Source organism: Lithobates pipiens, unplaced genomic scaffold (assembly GCF_037356315.1).
Source record: "Lithobates pipiens isolate NorthernLeopardFrog02 unplaced genomic scaffold, aLitPip1_a1.2 Scaffold_1, whole genome shotgun sequence".
Lineage (NCBI taxonomy): Eukaryota > Metazoa > Chordata > Amphibia > Anura > Ranidae > Lithobates > Lithobates pipiens.
The window spans coordinates 203484070-203510874 of NW_027507685.1; the positions used below are offsets into that span (position 1 = coordinate 203484070).

Below are 26805 nucleotides of genomic sequence, written 5' to 3' on the forward strand. Positions count from 1 at the left end.
ATAACAGAAACAAAGAAAAATTCATTTTTTTACAGAATTTTCTGTATTTTTTATTTTATAGCACAAAAAATAAAAAACCGAGCGGTGATTAACCACTACAATACTGGGCACTTTCACCCCCTTCCTTCCCAGCCCAATTTTCAGCTTTCATCGCTCTAGCGTTTTCAGTGACAATTGCGCGGTCATGCTGCACTGTACCCAAATTAAATTTTTATCATTTTGTTCGCACAAATAGAGATTTATTTTGGTGGTATTTATTCACGACTCCGTTTTTTATTTTTTGCGATATAAGCGCAAAAAAGCGGAAATTTGGAAAAAAAAACAATATTTTCTTTTTTCTATTTTAAAAGAAATCCAATAAAATCAAATTTTGTCATAAATTTAAGCCAAAATGTATTCTGCTACATGTTTTTGGTAAAAAAAATTCCGTTAAGTGTATAATAATTGGTTTGTGTGATCACGGACATATGTACGCAAATGATCATGTACATATGTGTGCAGGTGATCACGTACATATGTGTGCACATAATCATTGGGACAAGTGATTTTAGTGGGACATATGTGGGGGACATGTTTTTATTATTAGGGACATGTGTTTTTATTTTTTGGGGACATGTGTGTTATGGGGACATATGTGGGGACTGTGTTTACACTGTGTGGTGTGTTGTGTTTACACTAGACAAGATCAGTGAGTAAAAAGCTGTAAAAAACAGCTCATACTCACTGATCATCAGCCGGCTGCAGCAATCTGCTCTCCTCTCCTCAGCGATGACTTCTGTGTGAGGAGAGGAGGAGCCGATTGCCTAGCAACCGGCTGTTTGTTTACATCACATGACGGCCGTGATTGGACACGGCCGTCATGTGATCAGGAGGGCCAATCACAGAGCCCTCCTGCCGATCTGAGATGCGCAGTGTCCCGGTGACACGGGCGCATCGGGATCGCGCCGCTGCGCGGGCACGCGCGCGCGCGCGATCCCGCTCCTCCTGATGGACGTTCCTGAACGTCCTATCAGGAGTAGACGGCTCCCACCCGGCCGTATATGTGCATTGGCCGGGTGGGAAGTGGTTAAATACCACCAAAAGAAAGCTCCATTTGTGTGAAAAAAAGAACAAAAATTTCATATAGGTCAAGTGTTTCATGACTGAGTAATTGTCATTCAAAATGTGAGAGCACCGAAAGCTGAAAATTGGTCTGGTTATTAAGGTTGTCTAAGTGCCCAGTGGTCAAGTGGTTAAGGAATGTAGTGCAAAAGCTTTTGATTACACAATAGAGTCTCTACTCAGGACTACAGTTCCTACAGTGCAGTGCTGCCTTCGTCTAATGAACATTTTTTGCTCAGCAGCTCCCTCCTTTTGCTGCAATATCTGTTTTATTTTAGTGTATCACAACATGGCAGCAGCTGCAGTAAGTGTCTCTCTCACTCTGATTCTTAGCCAAGCACCTGGCTACATTTATGGCAAAAAATGATTTAGCAAACTTAATTTCATTCATAAAGTTTATATACTTTTCAGAAAAATGGTCCATGAGTGCAATGAAGGAAATTGGAAGTTTATTACAGAAGATTCATTACATACTTACTTTATGTACTTTAACTACAAGAGGTAGGTATACCAAACAAGACAAAGTTAAGCCAGTAAAAACCCAATCGCCCAGGCACCAACTGTAAACACTTACTAGGTTTAGGTTCCTCCTCCTCTTCCGGCTCGGGTTCTGGTTCTTGCTTCTTGCCACGTAGATTCTTTATTTTCTCCACTAAACTGAGTAGGCGTCTAGTCAGGCTGGTGTCTTCCTGTTCTTCCTCCTCCTGTCCCTCTATATGGACCCCTAAGGGAAGAAGGTTTGAAAGAGTTACCCTGAAGCTCCAATACCGTGCTAAGCAAATTACACAGTATAAGAATTTTGGTTGATATAATTTTTTGTAGTCAAAACATACTGGATACAGCAGAAAATAAATCCCACTTCAGAAGCTGTCCAATGCTCAAAATGGCAGCACAGCATCAAAGTGCTTATCCCTTTCACCCTTAAGCTCTACTACATTCTCAATGTGACAGACCAAGCTGGGGGACAGGGGCATTTTGGAGGGGACTAGGGGCTTTCCTTCTACCCACTGATTAAGGAGACTTGTCCGCTTCTCCCAGTCAGAGCATGGAAAAGAGCTTAACTCAGCCCCTGATCCCATGGAGAGCAGATTGTTCTCTAACGATGGAAATCATGAACGCTGTGAGCGAGGCTTGGATTAATTCCCTGAATAAAGACAATGAGGCTCCCCATCTAGAGTGGATGGAAAGATGTAAAATTAATCATGCACAGGTTAATAGTCAGATGAAATATGGTGGCCCTCCTGTAGACTGTGTTGGAGAAGCTTCTCCAATTGAGACAGAAATGTATTATTTATCAAGAATCTTCCTCAAGAGATCTATGAAGAAAAATGAATTCCATTTTTTAAGATTGCTGGAACATTTTATGAGTTTTGTCTTTTGTGGTGGACAGATTACACCGGTGAAAGCCAAGCAGCATGTATAATGTACTTTCTGTATCTGTGGGACTGGTGCCAAACTGTCTGGCTGAGCAGTGACCTGGGTCACCTAAGCTTGTCTAGGTAACTAGTTGTTAATTAGCTTACGGTGTATTAGATCACTGTTAGCCGTTGACTGATCCTTAGATAGTGCTAATGATATTACTGTTAACAGTTTGCATGGTTTAGGATAAAGTGATCAAGCCCTTACCCAATTTTGTGTGGTATATATTCTGAGTTAATTTAAAGTAAAGGGAGTCCCAGTTTGCACCTAAGCTAGTGTTGTCTAGATCTTGGGTGCAATATTCTGCTATAATATCTGGTTCCTGTTTCCAGAGTGCAGAAAGCTGTATCTTGGTGGAAGCACCCAAGTGGGATGCTAGGCAGTCTGTCACACTTACACTATATATAAACATTATTCTTTACATTGAACATATATATTTTGCACCAGAAATGCTTATATCAAGTCCTCTTAGGCAAAGACGGACTTGAATGATTCAAATGCTCTTTGAAAGGTTACAGGAGAAATATTAGTTCAGGACTCTTACCACAGTGGGCCAGTAGATCAGTGTGAAACTCGATGAGCTCATCCCGGATTTCTTCTGGCACAGGATATTCCTCCTCAGGAATATTTTTGAAATTCACTAGCATATTAATCTGAAAAGAACATCAGATGAATGTGAAAGGCTGTGCATGGCTAATAAGTCATAGGAATGAGACAAGTAGAAGTATATAGGGAGACATGGAAGGCTAGATTATAGTCTGTGTCTGCACAGAGGGCAGCCAATATTGCAAAAGCTGTTGTGAACTTCCCTAGTACGTAAACATATACTGCCTATCCTTTCTCAATTTCTTTCTCCTTATTAGCACTTTGTTGAAATGCAGAATAAAAACGATACAAAATGTCCTGTTGCGGTCAATGCTTCAATGTAATTGCCTGTGTTAAAGTGGCTAGCAACAACTCACAAATCTGTCTTGCTCTTCGCTTGGGTCAAAAATGTGTTCACCCAATACTAATACAGAGTGAAGGGTGGATTCTGGAAACACTGGTTTCTCATACACTATATTGTCAAAAGTATTGTGACACCTGCCTTTTCGTCCGTAGGGTTCAATATTAAGTTGCAGCTATAACAGTTTCAACTCTTCCGGGAAGGCTGTCCACAAGGTTCAGGTGTGTCTATGGGAACGTTTGGCCATTCTTCCAGAAGCATATTTGTGAGGTCAAGCACTGATGTGCACAAGGCGGCCTGGCTCGCAGTCTCTGCTCGGATTCATCCCAAAAGGTGTTCTATCGGGTTGAGGTCAGGACTCTGTGCAGGCCAGTCAAGTTCCTCCACCCCAAACTTGCTCATCCATGTCCTTATGGACCTTGCTTTGTTCACTGGTGCGCAGTCATGTTGGAACAGGAATGGGCCACCTCCAAATTGCCATTAAAGTTCATGTGAATGCAAAGGCAGGTGTCCCAATGCTTGTGACAATATAGGGTATTTTACAGACTCTAGAGGTAGAATTTCCCCAACTCCCTTCCTGGGTGATTCCAAACACACTCCTGCTTCAGTAATGTAATCAGAATCCTTCTGATCCATTACCTTAACTATTAAATATTAATGCAAAGCAAACAAAAGGTGAGGCTTTCTCATAATAGTGGATGGCAGATAAATGGTCCTGTGAACTTGATTTTTAAAATACTGCCATCCTAGTCATAGTCTTGACCCCCCTGAAACTCTGATGACATCACCATTCGACAAAACGTGTTGGGAGGAGCCAGACTCACTGACGTCATTGCACACAATGTGAGTTACCAATTGGGACATCTTTGTTTATAGAGCGCCGTCATGCTCTGTAAAATTGAGTGTTTTTAAAGGTTTTAATTAAAAAGACACTATGTGAGTGTTCTGCTTCCGTTTTTTCTCATGTACGAGTTGAATTAATAAGGTTTGGATATAAGACTGTGGATTCTCTGAGGACCTTGGTGTACCATATAGTACATGCTGTTTATGATCACTCAATTTGTGGTTCATGCATCTCTGGTAAGCACATATCTGTTGCATTGCTGTGAATTCACAGATGGATCACATTCATGGGTTATGGGATGCATTTTCACTGGTACTGTAGGACATTGCTGTGATAATTTGACACATTGACACATTATTATGTGGATTTGAAATAAAGTGACTTCACATGGACTCTACATGGGAATTTTATATTTAATACGTTACATTTAGAATTTTTTCAAAAAAAAAAAAAATAAAAAAATAAAAAAAAAGAATTTTCATTCTTTATGTCTAACTTGAGCATAGAATATCATTCACTATAATGTTTATTCATTATTCACTACAATGTTTATCTATATATGGTATATCATTTGTGGTGCAACACATTTATATATTTAGATATGAGTGTCCAATTAGATCAATAAGGTAAAGCACTTAGGAATTACCTGTTCTTGTGGAGGGGAACGGAATTCTCTGGTTCGCCGCGCTGTCTCTGCTGCAGACATGGTGAATGCTTGCATTAGTTCTTTGTAACGCTGCCTCTGATTGGTTTGCAAGCTGTCCATGTGGCGCTCAGAGAAGGCAATGATGGCTTCAACACGATGCTGCAGTTCCCGATCACAGAAATACTGCAGCAGGTTACACATCTGTAGAAATGGAGAATATTGACTAAGCAGTTTTTTCCAAACGTTTGTTGTTTAGGTTTATATACAGTCACAGTGGTGAAGTTAGTCATTCTTTTACCAGAGGCAAAGACTCAGATCAGTGCCCCCACCCGAGAGCGAAGTTCTCAATCTAGGGGTTAATATAGCTGATTGGCACCCATTATAGGTGAGTGAATGGGGGCCGACATTTGGCCTTAATGCTGCATGTTTCACTGTATCTGTGGCGTGAAGGCCTGCACAATCACTGCATAAGTGAGGTATGAATGAGGCAATTTTAAGCCTCACTTCCATAGCGGATTAGGAGAGGGGTGCCACCTGGAAAGCGAGCCAAGACAGGGGTCCTTAATAAGGCTTGCTTCTGTGAACGCTTCTTCCTTTTAGGCAGCACCCCACCTAATCCACCATGGAGATGCGGCTTGAAATCTCCTCATTCTACAGTCACGGCTGGCTTATTAAAGACCTGCCCTGCTGGGCTGTTTTTCTTTTCTTGCAGCGGTGCTGCTTCTAATCTGCCACGTAGGTGAGGTTTGAATAAAGCGATTTCAAGCTTCATCTCTGGTCAGTGTAATCTTAATCGCATCATGGGCCCCTAAGCAAAGTAATGCACTGGGGTCCCTAGAAGGGAGATGGGGAATTGTGGAGCAAAATTATGCTACATATTAGGCATGGCCTTTTAGTCTGAATAGAAACAAAATAAACACAACCAGGAAAATTATCCCAAATTAAATTCACCCCCTGTACACACTGTTCCACTCTCTCTACACGTATACTGACCCTCTTTTCCCTATATTTTCCCGTATTAATTTTTAGCATTTATTTTAATTTATTACTTTTTACATTTTTAATTATTTTTTACAATTTTGTAAATAAATAAAAAAATCACAATGCTTTTGAGGGGTCTTCGATGAGATATCAATGGTCTAAACAGACCCCTGATGTCTCACTTATGGTACAGAGAAAGGGACTAGGCACAACTTCCCCAATCCCTTACTCATACACTATATACTTATATACTATTATACTATATCCCTTACTCATACACTATACACTTACTGGAGATCATTAAATAGGAAGCACTCTGAGGCAGAGCATATTGAATGGCAGCCACGCGGCCCGGGCCTGAGTAGCAGGGGGGAAAAACTGATCCTGTGTGGCTCAGTATTTTTCAAACTTTTGTTGCTTAAGTTTATATACAGTCACAGCGGTGAAGCTAAACATTCTTTTACCCGAGGCAAAGACTCAGATCAGCACCCCCACCCGAAAGCGAAGTTCTCTATCTGGGGGGTAATATAGCTGATTAATTATAGGTGAGTGAATGGGGGCGGACATTTGGCTTAATACTGCATGTTTCACTGTAGTGTGAAGGCCTGCACAATCTCTGCATAGGTGAGGTTTGAATTTCAAGCAATTTCAAGCCTCGCTTCCATAGCGGATTAGGAGAGGGGCACCACCAGGAAAGTAAGCCAAGAAGCTGGTCTTTAATAAGGCTTGCTACTGTGCACTCTTCTTCATTTCTGGCAGTGCCCTACCTAATCCGCCACAGAGGTGAGGCTTGAAATAACCTCATTCTACAGTCATGGCTTTTTAAAGACCTGCCCTGCAGCAGCTGAAAGGAAGGAGGAGGAGATGCTGCAGTGAGAGCAACACAGAAGACAGGTTCCAGTAATTTTCCCCACTGGTCGCACGGATTAGCAGCGCCCCTCTCAGTGCGTCACCAAGGAGACATCCACCCCTTCCTCCTAGTTTCAGCCTTGTACAGTCATAATGGCTCCCTCAGTCCTGCTTATACTTATTCACAATGCAAAGCTGAGTGTTTGTGAGCTAAATGTACCAACCAACATTTATTTGAACCACACAACTCTGCCTCCTAACTCTCAGTTCAATTTCGACTTGACTTTGTTTTTCTATGCAATGCTTTTCCTTTCTTATAAGCAGAGCCAACTCTGAGATAGTTAGAATCAAAGAAATTGCCCTTGCCAGACAGGTCATTGGAGCCTTTAAAAGCACACACTTCATTGCAGTTCATTGTATAGCTGCATGTGCGCCATCTGGCAACCATAATTTTGTCAATAAATAGATCCAATTTCTAGTGCCAAGCACTAAAAAGATCAAGGGAATTGAATTTAAAAGGCTGTGTCCTTTTCTGTAGCAGATGTTCTACTTACACCAAAGCTTGTACACATCTCGCATTTAGAGGAACACTACAGTGGCAGGACAGTTCTTCTTTTGGCCTTTATACCCAAAAGCAGCCAATGAATGGAAAAATTAATGTATATGAAACTAAAAGAGGTTTACCTGCAACTTCACAGACTCAGGCAGCTTCATTTGCAGTAAGCCTTCCTCCAGGGCCTCCTCTTCTTTGGCTTCGACCTCTCCAGCTTCAACTGTTTTCTCTTCTCCGTCTTCAGTCTTCTCCTGTCCTTCTCCCTCTACTTCTCCTTCCTCACCTCCTGTTTCTGTAGCCTCCTTTTCTGCTCCCTCCTCTCCACCTTCCTCTGCTGGCTCCTCCTCAGAAAACACATTTGGTTCAATCATCTTTAAGATGTGTCGTACATCATCATCCTGAAAGACACCCATAATTAGAAGGGTGGAGATGAGCTTTAGGACTGGTACAAACTGGAATTCCACACTTCCTCCAACAGGATCCCTGGTGTGTTGTCCACCATCCTGGACAGATTCTGTCAACATGTTGATAGCCTTGGTCTTGAGAATATCCAGTGGGATGTATGGACTGTGCTGGTAAAGTTCACTGATAGTGCTAACAAAGCAAGTATGTGAAAAATGTAGCTCTGGTCTAAGACACGTACTCATGCCAACGCCAGGAAGTCCATGCTTTTTGTTTTCGTTGGGGAACAATTTTATACTCTTTGTCTGGTCAGTCATAGGAACGATAAACTCGCTGTTCATGGTCATACGACCTCTCTTGGCTGACTCCAAGTGGATGCTAATAAGAAGGTCATAGAAGCCACTCCGAAGAAGACCTGACAGGTTATTACTCTCAATAGTATAAAGCAACTGAGATTCATCAACATGGCTGGTCAGGGCATGAGCCACACGATTGTTTCCTAAAGCACAGACTGAACAGTACAGTTTAAGGGTGTGATAGTGAAACTTTAGCAAATCCAAACGTTCTGACAATTCAAGGATATCAATACACCTACAAAAAACAAAACAATTTACGTTAACAGTTGAGCATTTTTTGGGGGTTATTTTGCTGTTGGTTTAAGAACTACAACTTGACTAATAAAATTAAGGGTTAATGGGGGTTCAAAGCTCCAGCAGTTTAAACCTTAACAGCTGTCCAATGCTAAGACTTATCCTCCTCACAGAAGTCCATAAATATAGCGCTCGGAGGATCCGCATCTTTGAGGGTGCTACCAAGCCACTAACAAAACGACACCAGTGATTGTTAGTCCAGACCTAGCTTAAAGTGACTATGCCTTTTTGTCAAAATGGCAGAAAGTGCAGGTACCTAGAGGTACCTGCAGTAGATTTTAAGCACTGCACTCTGAGCAAATGCTGGCCTGTTCTCACTGAGCAAAGCTTTGACACTTTCTGGTTGAGTTTAAGACTATCCACCCTCTCTGCACCCCGCACATACCTATTGGCCAAGATAAGGCTCATCATGGGGAAGGGCCACAAGGAATGTATAAAGAGTAAATAAAAATAAGCAAACAGCTTTCCTGTCTATTATTTCTAGCACAAATGACACCTTCACTAGCAGTGACTTCCTACTTCTCAATCACATCTCCATGCCACCTTTTTACCTTTTTGACATTTCCCTGTTTTCTTTGCTACCCTCCACCATCTGGCACTGGTTTCCCCTAAATACCATCAACCCACTGCACACAATTTTTTCGTGCTTTCTGCTCAACGGTTATATATACAGTATATATCCCCAAAAATGCTAATTCTGCTATGGACATACTTTTACCAGTTAAACTGCAATGCTAATGGTTTGCTGTGTCACAATTAAAAACGGTCAAACAATCGTCAGACTGCCCTCCAAAACAGCTCCTTCCAAAATGGTTACATAAATGATACACGCAAAGTTGGTTCAACAGTTTTGTTTTGGCAGCAATCTGGTCCGTGACTACTGGGAAGAGAAATCTAAAATTTGCAGTAATGTATGTTCAGTTCACAATGGAGTTGTTACCTATTCTCTTCAGGTATATGAAGAGCCATCATCATCAATGGATCTGTACACTCTACCATCCAGCCATGCCGGTCGCTGACCTTTGATGATTCCACCTTTAAGAAATCATTTGGCATACGGCTCCATACCACAGGTCTCAGCACCTGTACATCCAGACGAGGTGGGCACTGCGGCACTGGGTTCTTGCTTTCACTGCGAAACATGGCAGCAGAGATAGGCATGATGTTCTGCAAACGGACAAAATAATTATTTTTGGGTTAAGGACATTAAATTTAATTAAATACAAAATATCTTGGTTTACAGAAAATGTATAAAAAAAATATTTTTCCCTACCTTCAATTTTCCAAGTTCAAACTGGAACAAGGTTTGACTCAAAGGAGTAACAAAGACAGCTGGAAAGAGTTTTGTGTTGGGCTCAACCTGGTAGGATAGCAAAAGGGAAAATGGAAACAGATTTAAAGAACTTAGACTAAAAATTCTGACAGAAGTCATTGGTTTAAGCACCAAATTCTTCCACAGTGTTGTACAAAGAAAGGACATATAGAGGCCATAACACAAGCCTTACACAAAATGTAGGAAACAAAATGTATGAAGATTAAAACAAAAGAAAAGTAGATACTAAAGGTATGGGAAGAATAGTGAATGTTTTGTAGAGCTACCTCTGAAGGGGCCACTGGTATTAACTGCTTCTTCCCTAAAAGTACAGGGGCTATCGTGCCTGCAAGCACCAGTCCATACACCCTGTGTTCCAATAACAGTTTAGGGGATGTCTTGTTAAGGTTTATTGCTTGAAAAAACTCTAAACAGGAGAGAGGTTGGGACATGGGATACTCCAAAACGATTAGCACATATTAGAGGACAATATTTCTCACTAAGTAAAGGTGAATGTTGGACAGTCTAAACCCTCACAGCTGAAGACCATCAGTTAACTTTGAGTCCATTGGGGCCATGAAGCAAGTTTCTTTGGCTTCTGGCTACCTTGCACCCGTGCACAACTATTGGTACCCAATGCGATTTCCAGAACACTACACAGTGGCAGGGATCAATTTAGGCTCTTTACTCACAAGACAACTGTCACCTTCCAGCTTCCACTGGACATTGTCCAATGAGATAAGTGCTTCTCCAGACCAGTTCCCTTGTGGTGAGGTTCTGCACTCAGCTTCTAAGAGGATCCATCCAGGCCCTCAGCCCCAACACAGCTAAGGCCTCTAGAACCCAGTCCATGCGCTGCCTAAAGGCAGCAGCCCCTCAGGCTTTGGAACCTAGCTCTCCAGTGCTTCAGACTATTTATCACCTCTCCAGCCTCCTCCTGGACACTCTTCTCATGGATTAGCTGGTGCAGGATAAATATTCTGACTGGTTATTGGCATCTCCCTCCCTAAACTTTGGAAGCTTCTTCCAAAGGTCGAGAGGCAGGGAAGGAGCAATTAAACTCCCAGTCCGTGAAACCCTGAACAGACCAGGACAGACGATCACTGCTCCCTTGAGTGCAGAAGGAGCCAAAAACGAAATTTACCTAGCATCCTATACTAGGAGGGTGATACAGTGTGATAGTATGTGGAAAGGCAAACCAACAAGGGGGCAGCACAAGAGAAGTCGTGAAGGCTCAAGGAGCGGCAGCACTCATGTGCTAACAAGGAACATGCTGACAGGAGGGGAGAGGAGAGTGACAGAGAGATAAGCTCATCAGTCTGCTGTTTCTCGTTTACTGGTCAGTCAAAGGCTGGGGAAGGACAAGACTTAGATGTATTGCTGAGGTGACTTATAGAAAAGTAAGTTCCCAAAGCTAGCTGTGCTTGCCAGAAATAAAAATCAGTTTGCAGGCAGGAAAAGCTCTTTCATATGTGTATATCATGTATATATTCAGCTGTTGGGAATTCAGCTTTAAGTATGCTGTACCCTTTATCAGTATTCCAAACTCTGTGGCTAAGGGACAGCTTGTTAATTTGTTCCATATACTTCCTTGTATTAAATTTGTAATGGGTTCAGTGAACTCTTAATTCTTGAATGGTCTAATATAGTCAAGACATTTGTTTATTTAATCATAAGTAATATCTGTGGGAAAGCCATTTTCTGAAGACAGAAGGTAATGTATAGTGTAATTTATTTCTAAAGCATATCCAAACCCTTAGCAATGAACTTCTCTTACTTGTTTCCCTTTGTTCTGTTAAATATAGTAGGGAAAGAATTTGGTTAAATCTGTTGGGTGTCACTGCCAGGTGTTTTTTCACCTTTATGCATAGGATGCATTAAGGTGAAAAAACACTTACCTTTACAACCCCTTTAAGTAGCTTTGAAACCACTAGAGAACCAAACCCCTCTATGTTATAGACAATAGGAGAGGTTTCATAGTCCTATCTTGCATCTGTTGTCTTGATCCAGATGGGTTTGTGAGCATTGTCATCCTAGGACCAAGTCAAAATAAAGAAAAAAAACAAAAACAAAAAATAATGCAGCCACCACAGCTAAGGACTGGTAAGCTAAAATAAATTATATTTTGTTTTTGGGTTTAGATACACTTTAACCAAGATCTATGATCTGTGGAGCATTGATATGACAAAGGCAATAAAGCTCAATTAAAGGGGTTGTAAAGGTTCATTTTTATTTTCTAAATAGGTTCCTTTAAGCTAGTGCATTGTTGGTTCACTTATTTTTCCTTCGATTCCCCTTCTAAATGTTTTTTTATTTAATTTGTATTTGTCTGAATTTCTCACTTCCTGTTTCTCCTCAGTAAGCTGTTCTGGCTGACTAAACACCGCTCGGATGATGGTGTGAAGTTTACTGAGGAGAAACAGGAAGTGAGACATTCAGGCAAAGAAAAAAAACATTTAGAAGGGAAATCGAAGGAAAAGGTAAGTGAACTAACAATGCACTAGCTTAAAGGAACCTATTTAGAAAATAAAAAACGAAGCTTTACAGCCCCTTTAAACCATATTGGAAAATTGGTTATTTGGTTAAATTGCCTTTGTGTCATTCTATTGCATCTGTTTGACCTAGGATTTGCAGATGCACTGTGGGAGAGTGGAGGTCACTTCAGAGGCTAGGGGGTACTATGGGAGGTTGAGAGGCACTGTGGGATACTCTTGGAGGTTGAGGGCTCTATTGAGGAGCTGGAAGCTCTGAAAAAGGCTTGAGCACTGAGGAGTTGAGGGTTCTCAGGGGGGCCTGGAGGCACTATATGGGATTGAGGGGCACTGCAGGCAGTTATAGCAGGTTGGTAGCACTATGGGATCTGGGAAACACTGTGAAAGTTTAAGGGATCTGCAGAAGGCTGGAGGGCTGCAGGCCACAGCTGAGTGGTTGGGAACCACTGATGATCTAAGTTGTCATGACAGAATGCAGTTGAACTAGTGGTGAATGAATAAAGAGGCTTTTACAGTATTTAAAGCACTGTAAGATTTCAGCATTTGCAAATAGTATATAAAAATTATACAGAAAAGTATTAATATGTCATAGTTACATAGCTAGTCAGGTTGAAATAAAGACAAGTTCATCCAGTTCAAGCAATAGAAAAAAAATCGAATAAAAAAACCTCCATATACACAATCTTATAGCCACAGTTTATCCAGAGGAAGGCAAAAAAAAACCCTAATAAAGCATGATTCAGTTCACTCCAGTGTGAGAGATAAATTCCTCCTAGATCCCCCAGATATCAGATATTCCCTGGATCACTACTCCTGGTGATGTTCGCCCTAAAAAAATAAAAAATAAAGTACTACTTAGCAGAACTTAAAGTCCAGGATGACACCTACCTGGAAGAAAGTGTTCACCTCCTTCCCATTGGCTGTAAATGTCATGAGTCCGGTAGCCAGGTCAATTAGGCAACCGACAATAAGGTCTTCCTTTCGGACACGAGCCTGTTGAGTGTTGTTGCTGAATTCTCCACCCCAAACCATATAACAATTACTGCGATTAATGCTGGGAAAAACAAAATTATTTACAAGGTAAAAAACGTGACAAGCATGAAACAAAAAAATTCTAAATATTTTTTAAATCCATACAATCAAAGGCTGAGCCCTTGATCACCCCCTAGTGTTAACCCCTTCCCTGTCAGTAACAATTATACAGTAATCAGTGCATTTTTATAGCACTTATCACTGTATAAGTGTCAATGGCCCCAAAAATGTGTCAAAAGTGTCCAATTTGCAGTCCCGATAAAAATTGCAGCTTGCCACCATTACTAGTAAAAAAAAAAAAATAATAAAAATGCCATAAATCTATCCCCTATTTTGTATACGCTATAACTTTTGTGCAAACCAATCAATATATGCTCATTGCAATTTTTTTTAACAAAAATATGTAGAAGAATACACATCGGTCTAAACTGAGGAAAAACAAGTTGTTTTTTTAAAAAATGTGGGATATTTATTATAGCAAAAATTAAAAGATATTGTGTTTTTTTCAAAGTTGTCGCTCTTCTTTTGTGTATAGCGCACAAAATAAAAACCGCAGAAGTGATCAAATACCACCAAAAGAAATCTCTATTTGTGGGAAAAAAAAGGACATCAAGCGTAACACGACCGCCCTTTTTACAGTTAAAGCGACGTAGGGCAGTATCGCAAAAAATGGCCTGGTCATTGAGCAGCCAAATCTTCCGGGGCTGAAGTGGTTAAAATACTGCCACTGTATACCTTTTTGGATTTTTATACCACGATTACATGATAAACTGCAGAGTTTCTCCAGTGCTGAGAGTTCAGAAAGGAGGAGATTTCCACTGCAGCCTATACACACGCCCACATGTGTGATGTCAATATCATGTGACCTGGCTATCCCTGAGAACAAGTAACTGTTCTCTTCAGCATAAAAGACACAACTAAGCATGTGCAGGCCGGCTACCCTGCCTGTATTATTTGGCCTTCCCCAGATAGAGATTGCAAAGAGGGGAAGATATGTGCATACAGGATAAAACCGCCTTTTTACACAATGCAGAGGATTAACCCCTTAAGTTATTACAGTGAGTATAACAAGCATGCTTTGCTGCATATACAGACTGATTTTACTGTTGTGGGTTTAGTAACACGTAAAGGGAAGTTCACCTAACTCATTCTAAATAGAAAAAAAAAATCTTGTAATTGTCAGATGATTAGCAAACAAATGGTCAGACTCTTTTTTGAATGTACAACTTCATGCACAGAAGACACTCTCCAGAACACTGTTATCATATTGGGACATAATCTGCAGTGCTCATGGCAGGCAGATTTAAAACTACCAAAGCCCAAATAAAGGGGAATCTGTAAACTGTTGGCCTTGTTTTATGTCAAGCACTAACAAAGTGATAATTTTTCTGTAGGTGGCTGCAGTTTTTAAGACTTTCTATCCACACACAGTGCTCCTAAAGCCGCGTACACACGGGCGGATTGTATGGCCTACTTAGTCCGTCATACAATCCGACGGACAGTCCGTCCTACTTTCGAATAAACGGACTTGACCACACACGGATGCACAAACAGTCCGTCGAAAGCTTGCGCGATGACGTGTACAGCACGTACGACGGGACTAGAAATAGGAAGTCCAATACACAGCAATGCAACCTTCCGCCGTGTAAATCCTTTCTGAGCATGCGCCATTCTTAGTCCGTCGAACTAGCCTACTCACGAGCGGATTGTCCGCTGAAACCAAAGTATGACGGACAGTATTACGGAAATTCCGAAATACTTAGTACGCCAGACTGCACGCTGAAAAAGTCAGCTGAAGCCCACACACGAGCGGACTGTCCGCTGAAATGTGTTTCGGCGGACTAAGTAGGCCATACAATCCGCCCGTGTGTACGCGGCTTAACCCACCACCAAATCTTTACTTGGTCGTTCCACCACCAAGTTCCAGCATTACCTTACCCATACACTACATAGTGTTTCTTTGATAGGGTGAGCTATTTTCTAGTTGTAATATTACAATCTTGTTCTCTCACCTGTTAAAGATGTTTCCTTTATCATCACCCATAGTGATGGTGGCATTGCGAACTTTGTTCAGGTCAAAGTTCATATCATACAGATGGTAATCAGGAGTCACCCAGCCAATCCACACTCCAGTGGGCTCCTGTCCAGCGAATACCCTCACAGAGTAATAATACTGAATAAAGAGACGGAACATAGAAATAAAGATTAGACATGGACCTGTACCAGTAGGAAAATCTACAATGGCTAGAAGCAGTCTATGTTCACATTTATGATAAACCATTAAACTTTTTGCATTTTATAACTGTCAAAGTGCCTAATCTCTGCGTAGTAACTAGCAACATCATCAGTTCTCTGTCTGATGCATTTTCTAACCTAATTTATAAAATGAGGAGGTATGCTTTATGGACAAAAATTTAAGGACACCTGACCATCTCACCTACACTATTTGCTTGAAAGTGTAGGGACATTCCTCTAAATTACTATGTTCAGGTGTTTCCAGTAAAGGACACAGTTAATGCTACAATCTTCAAAGATATTTTATACAATTATGTGCATCCAATCTTGTGACAGCACTTTGGTGCAGGACCCCTTTCTGATCCAGTTTAACGTGGCCGCTGTGCACAAAGCCAGCTCCATAAAGACATGGTTTGACCAGTTTGACGTGGAAGAACTTGACTGGCCTGCACAAGACCCTGACTTCAACCCAACTGAAGACCTTTGGGATGAGTTGTGAGCTGTGTCTTCTCACCCTAATTGCTCAAATGTTATTTTAGCCAAATTTCCACAAACCCACTACAAAATCATGTATAAAGCCTTTTCAGAAACGCAGAGGGTGCAAACAAAGAGTGGAGGGTGGGAGGTCTAAACACCTCCATAATAATGCTTATAGTTGGTAATTTGGGAATGGGATGTCCAACAAGCTCATAAATTTATGCGTGAGATTTAGGCAATTTGCTATAATTTTACAACAAAATTGATGTACTATGTGTATCAGCATAGCAGCCTTTGAGGGAATCAAACAACCACTGGATAGAATTTCTTATAGAAATGTATTACGTTTTTAAAATTATTTTTCATATATACAATGTCTATCTGACACTATTTATGAAAACATACCTCTAAAAAAAAAAAAAAAAAAGATACTTTGATCACTTTGATACAGGGCAATTCCCCCCTTCCTGCCCAGGGCAATTTTCAGCTTGCAGCGCTGTCACATTTTGAATGACAATTGCGCAGTCATGCAACTCTGTACTCAAACTAAATTCTTAGAATTTTCTTCCCACAAATATAACTTTCTTTTGGTGGCATTTGATCACCACTCTGGTTTTTATTTTTTGCTAAACAAACTAAAAAAAGACCAAAATTAAAAAAAAAAAAAAGTTTCTCTGCATGACTGCAGGCAAGTGCGGGGTGTGGAACGTCGCTTCCATCACTTATTCCGATGGGTCTCTGATTCTGAAAGAACACTGATGCCAAGTAGATGACATGCGCACATCGATGGTGGCCGCGAGCATGCTCTGCCTGTACGAGGTTCTGCCTTTGCGACGCTGCCAGGCTAGGGAGAGTGTAGAGGTGGGAGGGGGAGTCATGTGACATTACGACTCCACCTGAGCGCCGGCAAAGAGACCTGCCCACAGGAGTAACTTTTTTAAAGGTAATGGCACATGCATGACGTTTCTAACTATGGACACCTTCGTGTTGTGCCTTTCATTTATACTGTGTGATCACCAGATTTACATCCACTTTAAGATTCTTGTACCACTAACGGTCATGCATAAGATTGATTTTCCTGTAATTTTCGGTTACAAATGCACTTTTAGCAAAGTTCTATAAAAAATAGAAATAGTATGTGGTTCCATACTGTTGTGGTGTTCATAATGATCTCAGGATCATCCCGGTCATCTGGCACTACTTCTCTCATCAAACGTGGCATTGCTGGCACAACAGGATGTGTAGAGATGAAGGCTGGTCTCTTGGGTTTAAAAAGAAACCTGAAAAATAAAAAAATTAAAGAACCTTGAGACAGGAAGTTTTGCACAGAAAGTTTCTGGTCACTATAAACGAGCAGGAAAAGTTTGGTTCACATTTTGGTGAACCCAGCAAAAAGTCCACTGACCCTCGAACAAAGCCCACTGAAGTTCATTTGAGCAGAATAGAAGAGGGTCTTTTTAATGCAGCTTAAAGAGCAACATTAAAAATAAACAAGTTATTTAAAGAAAATGATTTAGGGATGCCTTAAATCTACAGGTGAATTTACAAAGCAGTACAACGTATGCTGCTTAATTACAGCATTCATTTAGATTAAGCACCCCATTGCAAGGTGCCTTTCCATTAGCTACACTCGCTTCTCCCTCTTTCCTGGCCACCCAGGCTGCATGCCTGGATAAGGGTCTTTTTATGTGTTTGTAGAGGGATTCACAATCTTGGCGCTGCCCCTTTAAGAAAATGAAATCATAAATTGGCAGGAGGACCCTCTATAGATTCATATACAACTCATATCCAGTCATGCACCCTGAGTGGCCAGAGAAGGACCACCCCAAAACCATAAACTTCACTATAAAGGCTGCATATGCCTTGAACATTGGGCGAGTCCCTTATAAGGGATCTTACAGGGAATCTGGAAGCTCCATTTAGAATAAGGGGACCCCGAGGCACTCAGACTCTCCCCGGGGGAATTAATAGAATACATAGTTCCACTTATTTCCCATTTAAAAAGAGTAAAAATGTAAATAGAAAACATCCACCTCATGAAAAAGTTTTTTATAAACATCCCCCGATGTGCATTTATCATCAACCATGAGCCTCCACAACTGATGATGTTCACCTTCTGCTAAAATTACAGATTTCTAGCTGGCAACTGTTTTTTTAAATGAATCAGCCAGGGATCAGTCCTTTAATGGTGGTAGGGCAGCAGTAACACTGGCATTAGTGCAGCGGTAGTACTATCAGCACTAAATTACAGATTCCCAACAGGTTTGTTTACAAACAGTTGACCAAATATGATGATGATTATATTTGGTCCATACCATCATTCAGAACGTAAGCAAACTGGCCAAATGTTGCCCATTTGTTACCCCTTCACCAAACTGCTGGGTTCAAATAGAAATCATGTTTAACCTGAACCTGGAGCTCATTCTCACTCTGTAGTTTCTTACCCTCTCTTTTTGGTCTTTTCTGTTGTTGTATCTTTCTCATTTTCTGGCTTTGGTGGTTCCTTGGGAGTTTCCTTAGCTAAATCCTTCTCATTGGTTGCTTCTATTTCCTTGCGGGCTGCAGATTTCTTCAGGACTTCAAATTCAGAGTCCACGTCCACATCTTGGACTTCTTCTTCGACTATGGTAAAAGAGCGAGTGAGAGGTGTAGCCCCTGGGGTGCATTTGAAGGTCTCATAGAACTCCACAGGCATGCTAAGCCTAAAGAAAAGCATGTCAGTGTTGCTGTTCTGAGATCCAAAAGTCTTATGTGTCACTTTGAGGCATGGAGGATTATCTACTGTTCCATCTATTCTTGAAACCTGAAAACATGGGTTTTGAAACAAAAATATAGTCAGTATTCATGCCAGTGGACTATCTGCTCTAAATTCCTCTTATTGCATGAATAAATAAACACACCCAGTCCTTAACGGAGAGACCAGTGATGAGGTGTACTTACACTGGGCACGGTTAAACCAAACCTTGCTCAATTTAAATTGACCCCCATCCCCACTCTTCTGCCAGCCAGACCACAGTGATCTATGGAGAGCTCTGTGCTCAGGCACGGTTTGCAATAACACTGAAGTGAACTGTACCGGATTACAAGTGAAGCATGCCCCAGACCAACTCTTCAAAGCTGTCCTGGGCCCAATAGGCTTAACCATTCTCGGGCATGGTTTGGAGCACTACACAAACAAACCGGGGAGGGGTAACTGTCCTGGGTACAGTTAAAACTGCCAGTGTTAGTAGAACTTTCGCTGATTAGTCTAAGCTCAATCAACACTGCAACCAATACTCGGTGTCTCTTCTAAGTTTTTATCATTTCTAGACATGTGCAGAATGAAAAAAATGTGTTTCATTTCAATTCGTTACATTCATTTTCGGAATTCGTTTAGTTTAATTCCGTTTTCTAATTCAATTCAAATTTTCTGAATTCAATCACACTGAATTAAATTCAACCGAATTTGTCAAATTCAAATCTCCATTTGAATTTTTTTTTATTCAAATGTGGCTGCTGATTTTTCACATCTATGAATTGCAATATTTTGCATTTCGTAATAGTTTCCAAATTTGGATTCGAATTTTGGAATTTCGGACGAATTTCCCTTGGTTATTTTGGAGGATTCGCTTACATTCGTTAATATTGTGATTCGGAATTCGGATACATGCAAAGGTGTCTGAATTTCAATTTAAAACAAAACTAATCACACAGGTCTAAACATTTGTAAAGAATGAGAGCCTGAGTACACTGGCTTTTATACACTTCAGAACTGCCTATCTCACATGGAAAGTTAATGGAAATGTAAAAGCGACTTACAAGGAGTACAAAGACCCGTCATAAGGAGATCAAATGTAAGTCTAATGCAACCACGAGGACATTTCAATGAAATTCAAGAGCATCTAATGCCTCATACACACTATCGGACTTTCCGACAACAAAACCATGGGATTTTGTCCGAAGGGCGTTGTCTCAAACTTGTCTTGCATACACACGGTCACACAATTGTTGGCCAACAATAACAAATGTAGTGACCTACTAAATGTACTTTTCAGCTCTTAAGTGCCAACCTTTTGGCTCCTTCTGCTGATTTCATGTTAGTAGAAGTTTGGCGAGTGTTGATTCACGCTTTTCAGATTTTCTGCCAACAGCCTGACATCGAACATTTCCCGTCGGAAAGTCCGACCGTGTGTACGGGGCTTTAAACTAAGCTCAAAAGCAGGCTAAATGTACCCGATTGCATACTTCATTTTCCCAATGGCACTTTTCAACTTGGTCTTATGGTACCTACATTGACTAATCCTACTGTTTACCATGGAGATCCATTGTGATTTAAACATACTGTTTGGGCTAGGTATTGAAATAGCATTTACTAAAAATATTTACTAATAAATCATACACCATTTTCCTACCTCAATGTGACCATGATCTGCAGGCACGTTCGCAAACTGAGGAAGGCTTTTGCTAAACCAGGTGGTAATTTCCCTCTTCATGTTGATAGCGAATGGCTCAAACCCTTCTTGCAGGCCACAGATAGTAAAGTAGCGCAGACTGCCCACATCTTGCCCAAGATTCAGTCTCCCTACTTGGGACATTCCAAGACTACAAACTGGTATAAACCCTGTGAAGGAATATGGACCAAACACACTGAGCTCTATTGTTATAGACAACACAAATGTTTCCAACTATTGGTCCCACAGAGAAAAAAATATGAAAACTGAAACATGGATATTTTTTCTGTGCAAATTACATTTGGCATTTACACTGCATTTTCAAAATTAATACAGCTCTTTTTTTTATAGTCCCTATAGAATGTCAGGGCCAATCAACCACAACTAGTGTGGGAATAATCTGTCTTTAATGAATAAAAACACAAGCTAATAAAATATGTATTCATTAAAAACAGCATTTCTCAACTGGGGTGCCTTCAAAACACAGGACACAGTTTACCTTGGATCAGCGCATGTGTTGCAATGGTGCTGACAGGCTAGATACCAGCACTATAACAACCAATGAAGTTCTAGGGCCAGGACAACTTCCCTCTCACACATCGTGGCAATGTATGGTGCTGGATCCAGGACAGGTGGCATGCAGGGTTGCCCAATTATTCTGGAGAGGACAGAAGTGCCCCTCAGTACAGATTTACTTTATCTCCTGCCAAGCTACTGGAGCTGTAAGGCTTCTGATGAGAAAAGGAGACTCTGAGATGGGGGGCTCTCATGTCTAGCAGAGGCCTCTAATGTATAGGGGGACACTGATGGGAAGGAGGGGCTTTCTAATGTGATGAGAGGATTCTGTAAATGGGGACTCTGATGTGAATGGGGCACCTGTGATCTAAAGGGAACACCTCTAATGTAAAGGAGGGGTTCTGAGGAGAAATGAACTGCATCCAGGCAGTTGCGTGCATCCTCCCAGGCTCGGGTATCCCACTGATAATAGCATTTATGTTCTTTTTACATTTTAGGCTAGGGTGCCTTGAGCTTTTGAGTACTTTTAAAGGGTGACGTAACTCAAAAAATAATGCGTTGTTGATGAAGAAGAAAGAAGAAGAAGTTGATTTTCATGGTCATTATTTTCAGAGAGTTTTCACTAGAAAATGCAAAGGCTCATTAGCTTACTAGACAACAGGGCTTTTTTCAGCGAGAACACGGAGGGTAGACAGATCCGGCACCTCCAGCACTGACTGTATGTAATGGCAAGGGGTGATGGGGTCTATTGAATCTGGCTTCTGGAGGATCTATTCTAGATGGAGGGGATCTATTGCTGCTGGTGGAGCCCTATTGTTGCTGGGGGTGGATCTTATGATGCTGGGGGGGTCAGTAATTGCTGGGAGAGATCTACTGTTGAGGGAGGGGGTCTATTGTTGCTGGAGAGTCTGTTGATGTTGGGGGCTGTGGGGAGATCTGCTGTTGTAGCCGGGGGTCTATTGTTGCTGCCAGTGGAATTTTGCTTTGGGTGGTCCATTGTTGGGGGGGGGGGTCTATTGTTGCTGGAGGGGGCTCTTGTTACTGGCTACAGGGGTCCTATTTTACCACTTTTCCTAAATGACATAATTTGGAAGATTTTTCACAAATGTTGTTTTTAAAAGTGTATTTCAGCTTTAATAAAGGTGCCGCATAACCTTTAGGCTCCATTCACACCTTGGCGTTCCGTTTTGCGGGTTCGTAAACGTTGCAAATCTCCGGCCTTTTGCGCCCCTCGCTATTTTGAATGGCACTAAATTGTGGGGCACAATTGGCACCCCACGAATTGTGGTATCACTTTAAAAATTCACACACAGAATTGCGGTACACCGGATGTCCAAAAGAAGTACAAGTACTTATTTTTGGCATTGGGTGTCCCTCGATTCTGTTTGCGTGTTTTTACTGCATTTTTACCGCGACTCATCGGGTGCCAATCGCGGGAAAAAACTTGCTGCGATTTGGTGCCATTCAATATAGCAAGGATCGCAAGGGCGTCCCACAACTTGCGGAGATTCCAAATCGCAGAGCTTCCACCCGCAAAACAGAACGCCAAGGTATAAATGGAGCCTTAAACTTTTACTTTTTTGCCGCAGCCTATGTAGCCTTTTCACAAATGTCAATATGGTTTCCCCACATGTTTATAAATGAAAAGCAGAGAGATCCAACTAACATTTAAGAACATCACAGAAAGATTTAACTCACCTTCCCCAATTTCTATATCCTTGAATGCAACATCAGAACCAGAATCACCGATCAGCATCTCCCCATTCAGGGTGAACATGATGTTCATTTCAGTCAAGTCGATCATACACCCAACTACATCTCCAGGCTGCCAATTACGTCCAAATGGTTCACTACCAATGTGCCAACGTTGACCCTGTATAAAATCAGAAACAATAAATATATGTGTGTAGATTTAAAAGACCATGGGGTTGATTTACTAAAGGCAAATTCACTTTGCACTACAAGTGCACTTGGAAATGCAGTCGCTTTAGATCTAAGAGGAAGATCTGAAATGATCATGTACAAGCAAAAATGCTGTTTTTTATTTTCCTTGCATGTCCCCCTCAGATCTACAGCGACTGCACTTGTAGTGCAAAGTGGATTTGCCTTTAGTAAATAAACCCCAATGTCTCTACACTGCTTGAAACTCAATGTTCCTAGACAAGCAAACCATCCTGAAGTTTGTTAGTTTTTTAAATAAGTGTATTATACACATACTAATGTCAATGCTCACCCTATGGCCATTAAACACATAAGCCAGTTCATCTGCTCCCAGCTCTACATCTGGTCGCACTTCAGGTCGAGCCCATCCAACTCTCATCTCCCCTGTGGTGACGGCTTCAAACTCAAAGTACCACTTCCCTGACTTCACTGCATAGGACTTCTCAGCTCGGAATATGCGCATTCTCTCAGCACGAGTCTTTGTGATACCTCCCTGGGCAGCTGTGAATGATAAAAGGTCAGGTTAGGATTTTGTGCCACTGTTATTCTTGCTGTCATGCTTAACTCTAAATCTTAAACCAATAAATGTTTACAAAAATGATTAATAGCCAGAATTTTATGATTCACATCTTCTAAATCAGAATCAAACTTACGCTAGGAAATTAGAGAATAAATGTCTTAATCTAGACCAGCAGTCTTCAAACTATGGCCTGTGGGCCTCAATTAGCTTGCAGCTAGGGTCAGTGGCATGTAAGTGGGGTGCAGCGTGATGCGGCAGGAATAACTCACACAGCCAGTTGAAATTGAAAACTTTTATTGAAGTAAAGCAGCAACAGTTAATAACCCGGTTGGACAGCTACCCAGCCAGCCACACTCAGAGTTTCCAATAACATGCAGAAGTATGTTCCAGCCAAACCAACAGTGTCTGTTGAGAGGGGACAGAATGCAGCCTGTCCGTCTCATGCCTGAACAGGAAGGTATCCAGAAAGATGCAATCCTATGCTTTCCCTCCTCATCAGGAACCTTTCCTTATCAATAGTAAACCTTTCCATATTCTACACACTTACATAGAGCATGCCAAACCCAGGGGCCAGGGTCTTAAATAGACTCTGCCACACCTAAGATGGCCACCAGAGTCACATGGGCAGCCAGAATCCAATTGGATCGCTGCCCCAGTGACTCAGGAAACCATAGAGGAACCCTGTTCCTCATGAATTCCCCTCCCTTGCAATGCCGCTGTGGTTGAGCACCACCTGCAGTGGAGACAGCAGACTGTACCTGCCTACTCAATGTGGACAAGATTGATGTTTCAGGTCAACCTATGAATTCTGCTCCATCTCCACCCCAACATGCACCAGCTCAGGTTCCCCCTTGCTTATGTGTCATCATCCTTGTTGGTTGTTGAGAATGCAAAGAACTTCCTCTGGCCAGACCTGCTCCACTTGCCAGCTCCTGCTGTGCTGCTAGTCATGCTGTAAAGAATTACAGTGGTAGAGAGGACTCTAATGGGGACCCAAAAATAAGGGCGTCCCTAGTGGGGATCATGATGAAAGCACTCTGATGGGGACCCTGAGGTAGGGCGGAGCTCTGATGGGGACCCCCCCCCCGATTTAAAAAGGGACCCTGATGATGACCCTGATGTTAGGAGGGACACTCACTTATAAAAAACGGTTTTGTTTTTTGTTTTTCGGCCCAAAAATATTGTGTGTGTATATGTAAAATTTGCGATCCGGCATTTGTTTGGTAAAAAAATATGCTCCCCCATCCCAAATAAATCATGTAAACCATGTAAATTTTGTAATCTACAATGAATTTGGATCAAATTTATATTCTTTTTGTTAAATTTTTAAGTTTTTCAACTGGTTATAGATGTAGTGCACTAAGACAGGCAAATTTCGTTTTGTGGCTTTCCTATAAGCAGCAGAGTAGCATTTGATTGCTTTAGGCTTCTCTGGGCTCTGGAGGCTGCAAGTTTAGTTAAATTGCTTCCTCCCGTCTTTTGGAAATTTCCAGACTATAGCTGGTGGGAAAGTCAAATGGGCCTCCAGAATATTTATGTAGCTCCAGTCAATCCCTGGGGAGGTGCGCCCAGATAGTGGTTGGGGGGTGCATAAATAGTTTGGATCATCAGAAAGCAGTGTTCTTCCTTCCTGGCAGTCCAGCTGAAGATTTTGCAAGTTCATAAAGAGCTAAGAGGGGTTTCACAGAGGATTAGGTCTTGAGGCTCACTGAAGAGACGGTCTGCCTGAGTCTGGAGGGAGACATCTAAGCCCAGGGACACCAAGTACAAACCTGAGGAAGAGGGATCCTTGCGACTGTTGCTACTGTTAGCCCCTGGTGCACTAGTATTAAGGCTTGCCTGGCCTGGGACACTGTTTATGATGTCCCAGTGCTATCCACTTCATGTCCCGCTGCCTGAGGGACTGTTCTGGGAAGCAGCTGTAAAAGGGAAGAATGTCTTTATGTTGTGTAGTGGTAGCCTAATGATCAGACCAGTGGCGATATGCAAAGTCTGCTTTACTAAACAATGAAGGTCAACATAACATTGCATAGGGGATATCATATGAGCAGGGGAGTATAGTATAGAACAGTAGGGAACACAGTAATGGACCATATGATAACAATTCTCCAAATGGCCACTAGAGGGCAGTAGAGTTCCTGAGTTCAGTTCAGCTTCTGAGGGAGAGAGAGAGAGAGAGAGAGAAGGCAAATATTTCTCGTATGTCCACCTTATGAAGGAAGGTCCTAAAAAAGCTCATGGCTGAGTGCATCTGGGTTGGCACAGGCTTCACACTGGCACTGCTGCTGTTGTCTTTGGTCAGGGGGCTCTGGTGGCCTAAGATAGGGCCACCTCACTGCATAGGCAGCCTCTTCAAACAGACTTTAGCAAAGTCCTTTCCAGTGACTGGGGCTTACTGGTGCTCCCTGCTGGTGGCCTGCACACCAGACTTAACGGGGAAGAACACAGCACCCAGTGACAGCTCACTTGCCTAGTCACTGCTGTCCCATCAGGCATGGTTTCTCTGACCACAGGAAGCAGTGAGGAGCTAAAATTTATATCCCCTGGGCATGTTCAAGAGCTCAAGGGATGCTGGGAACCCAGAGGATTGTGGGCGTTTGACTTAAATGGACCTGCATCTGACTGTGGATAAAGGGGAAATCCGCCACACTTATGGATCTCCTATCACAATTTGGATTAGCAGCAAAGATTGTAAGTGGCATCATAATGGTGGATTTTAATTATCCAGACAGACTGGGCGGAGGGAACCACGCATTTTTCTAAGGCTTGCCAGTTCCTAAATGTCTTGCAGGACAATTGCATGGGTCATATGGTAGATGCACCAACTAGAAATAAAGCGTTACTGGATCTACTGATTACCAACACCACAGACCTGATCACAGAAGTGGAAATACTGGGCAATTTAGAAAACAGCAATCACAGGTCAATTGGCTTCAGTATAAACCACACAAATAGAAAACATAAGGGGAATACAAAGACACTGAATTTCAAAAGAGCCAACTTCCCTAAACTATGAACCTTGCTAGATGGCATAAATTGGGATAAAATCTTAGAAGAACATGGAGGAGAGATGGGTTTGCTTTAAGAGCATATTAAATAAGGACATTAGCCAATGCATCCCATTGGGTAATACATTTAAAAGAGCAAGCAAAAGTCCTGGATGGCTTAACTCCAATGTAAAAATAAAAATAAAAGAAAAAGGAGAAGGTCTTCAAAAAGTACAAGGTTGAGGGATCATCATCAGCATTCAGACTTTATAAAGAATGCAACAGGAAATCTAAAGGTGCAATTAGGGTGGCTAAGATGGAACACGAAAGACACATAGCGAGCATAGAGAGCAAAAAAAAAAAAAATTCTTTAAGTATGTAAACAGTAAAAAAGGGAGGACAGACCAGATTGGCACAATAAAGTATGAGGAAGGACACTGGTTACAAAGGATAGGGAGATGGTGAAGGTATT

General features: G+C 41.7%; 1 protein-coding gene across 13 annotated transcripts in view; it reads right to left on the reverse strand.

The window, feature by feature from the left end:
* The window catches only part of RYR1 (ryanodine receptor 1), a 347489-nt gene that overhangs the window by 148182 nt on the left and 172502 nt on the right, over nucleotides 1-26805 (reverse strand). For all 13 annotated transcript variants that reach the window (XM_077480582.1, XM_077480567.1, XM_077480575.1 and 10 more), the window contains 13 exons: nucleotides 23119-23327; nucleotides 22584-22758; nucleotides 20331-20539; nucleotides 18384-18742; nucleotides 17090-17219; nucleotides 15240-15400; nucleotides 13084-13249; nucleotides 9665-9751; nucleotides 9332-9558; nucleotides 7471-8332; nucleotides 4957-5157; nucleotides 3065-3173; nucleotides 1676-1825 (listed from right to left, as the gene is read on the reverse strand). In XM_077480582.1, the coding sequence (XP_077336708.1) occupies nucleotides 1676-1825; nucleotides 3065-3173; nucleotides 4957-5157; nucleotides 7471-8332; nucleotides 9332-9558; nucleotides 9665-9751; nucleotides 13084-13249; nucleotides 15240-15400; nucleotides 17090-17219; nucleotides 18384-18742; nucleotides 20331-20539; nucleotides 22584-22758; nucleotides 23119-23327 (3045 nt within the window). The remainder of the gene's footprint in view (nucleotides 1-1675; nucleotides 1826-3064; nucleotides 3174-4956; nucleotides 5158-7470; nucleotides 8333-9331; nucleotides 9559-9664; nucleotides 9752-13083; nucleotides 13250-15239; nucleotides 15401-17089; nucleotides 17220-18383; nucleotides 18743-20330; nucleotides 20540-22583; nucleotides 22759-23118; nucleotides 23328-26805) is intronic.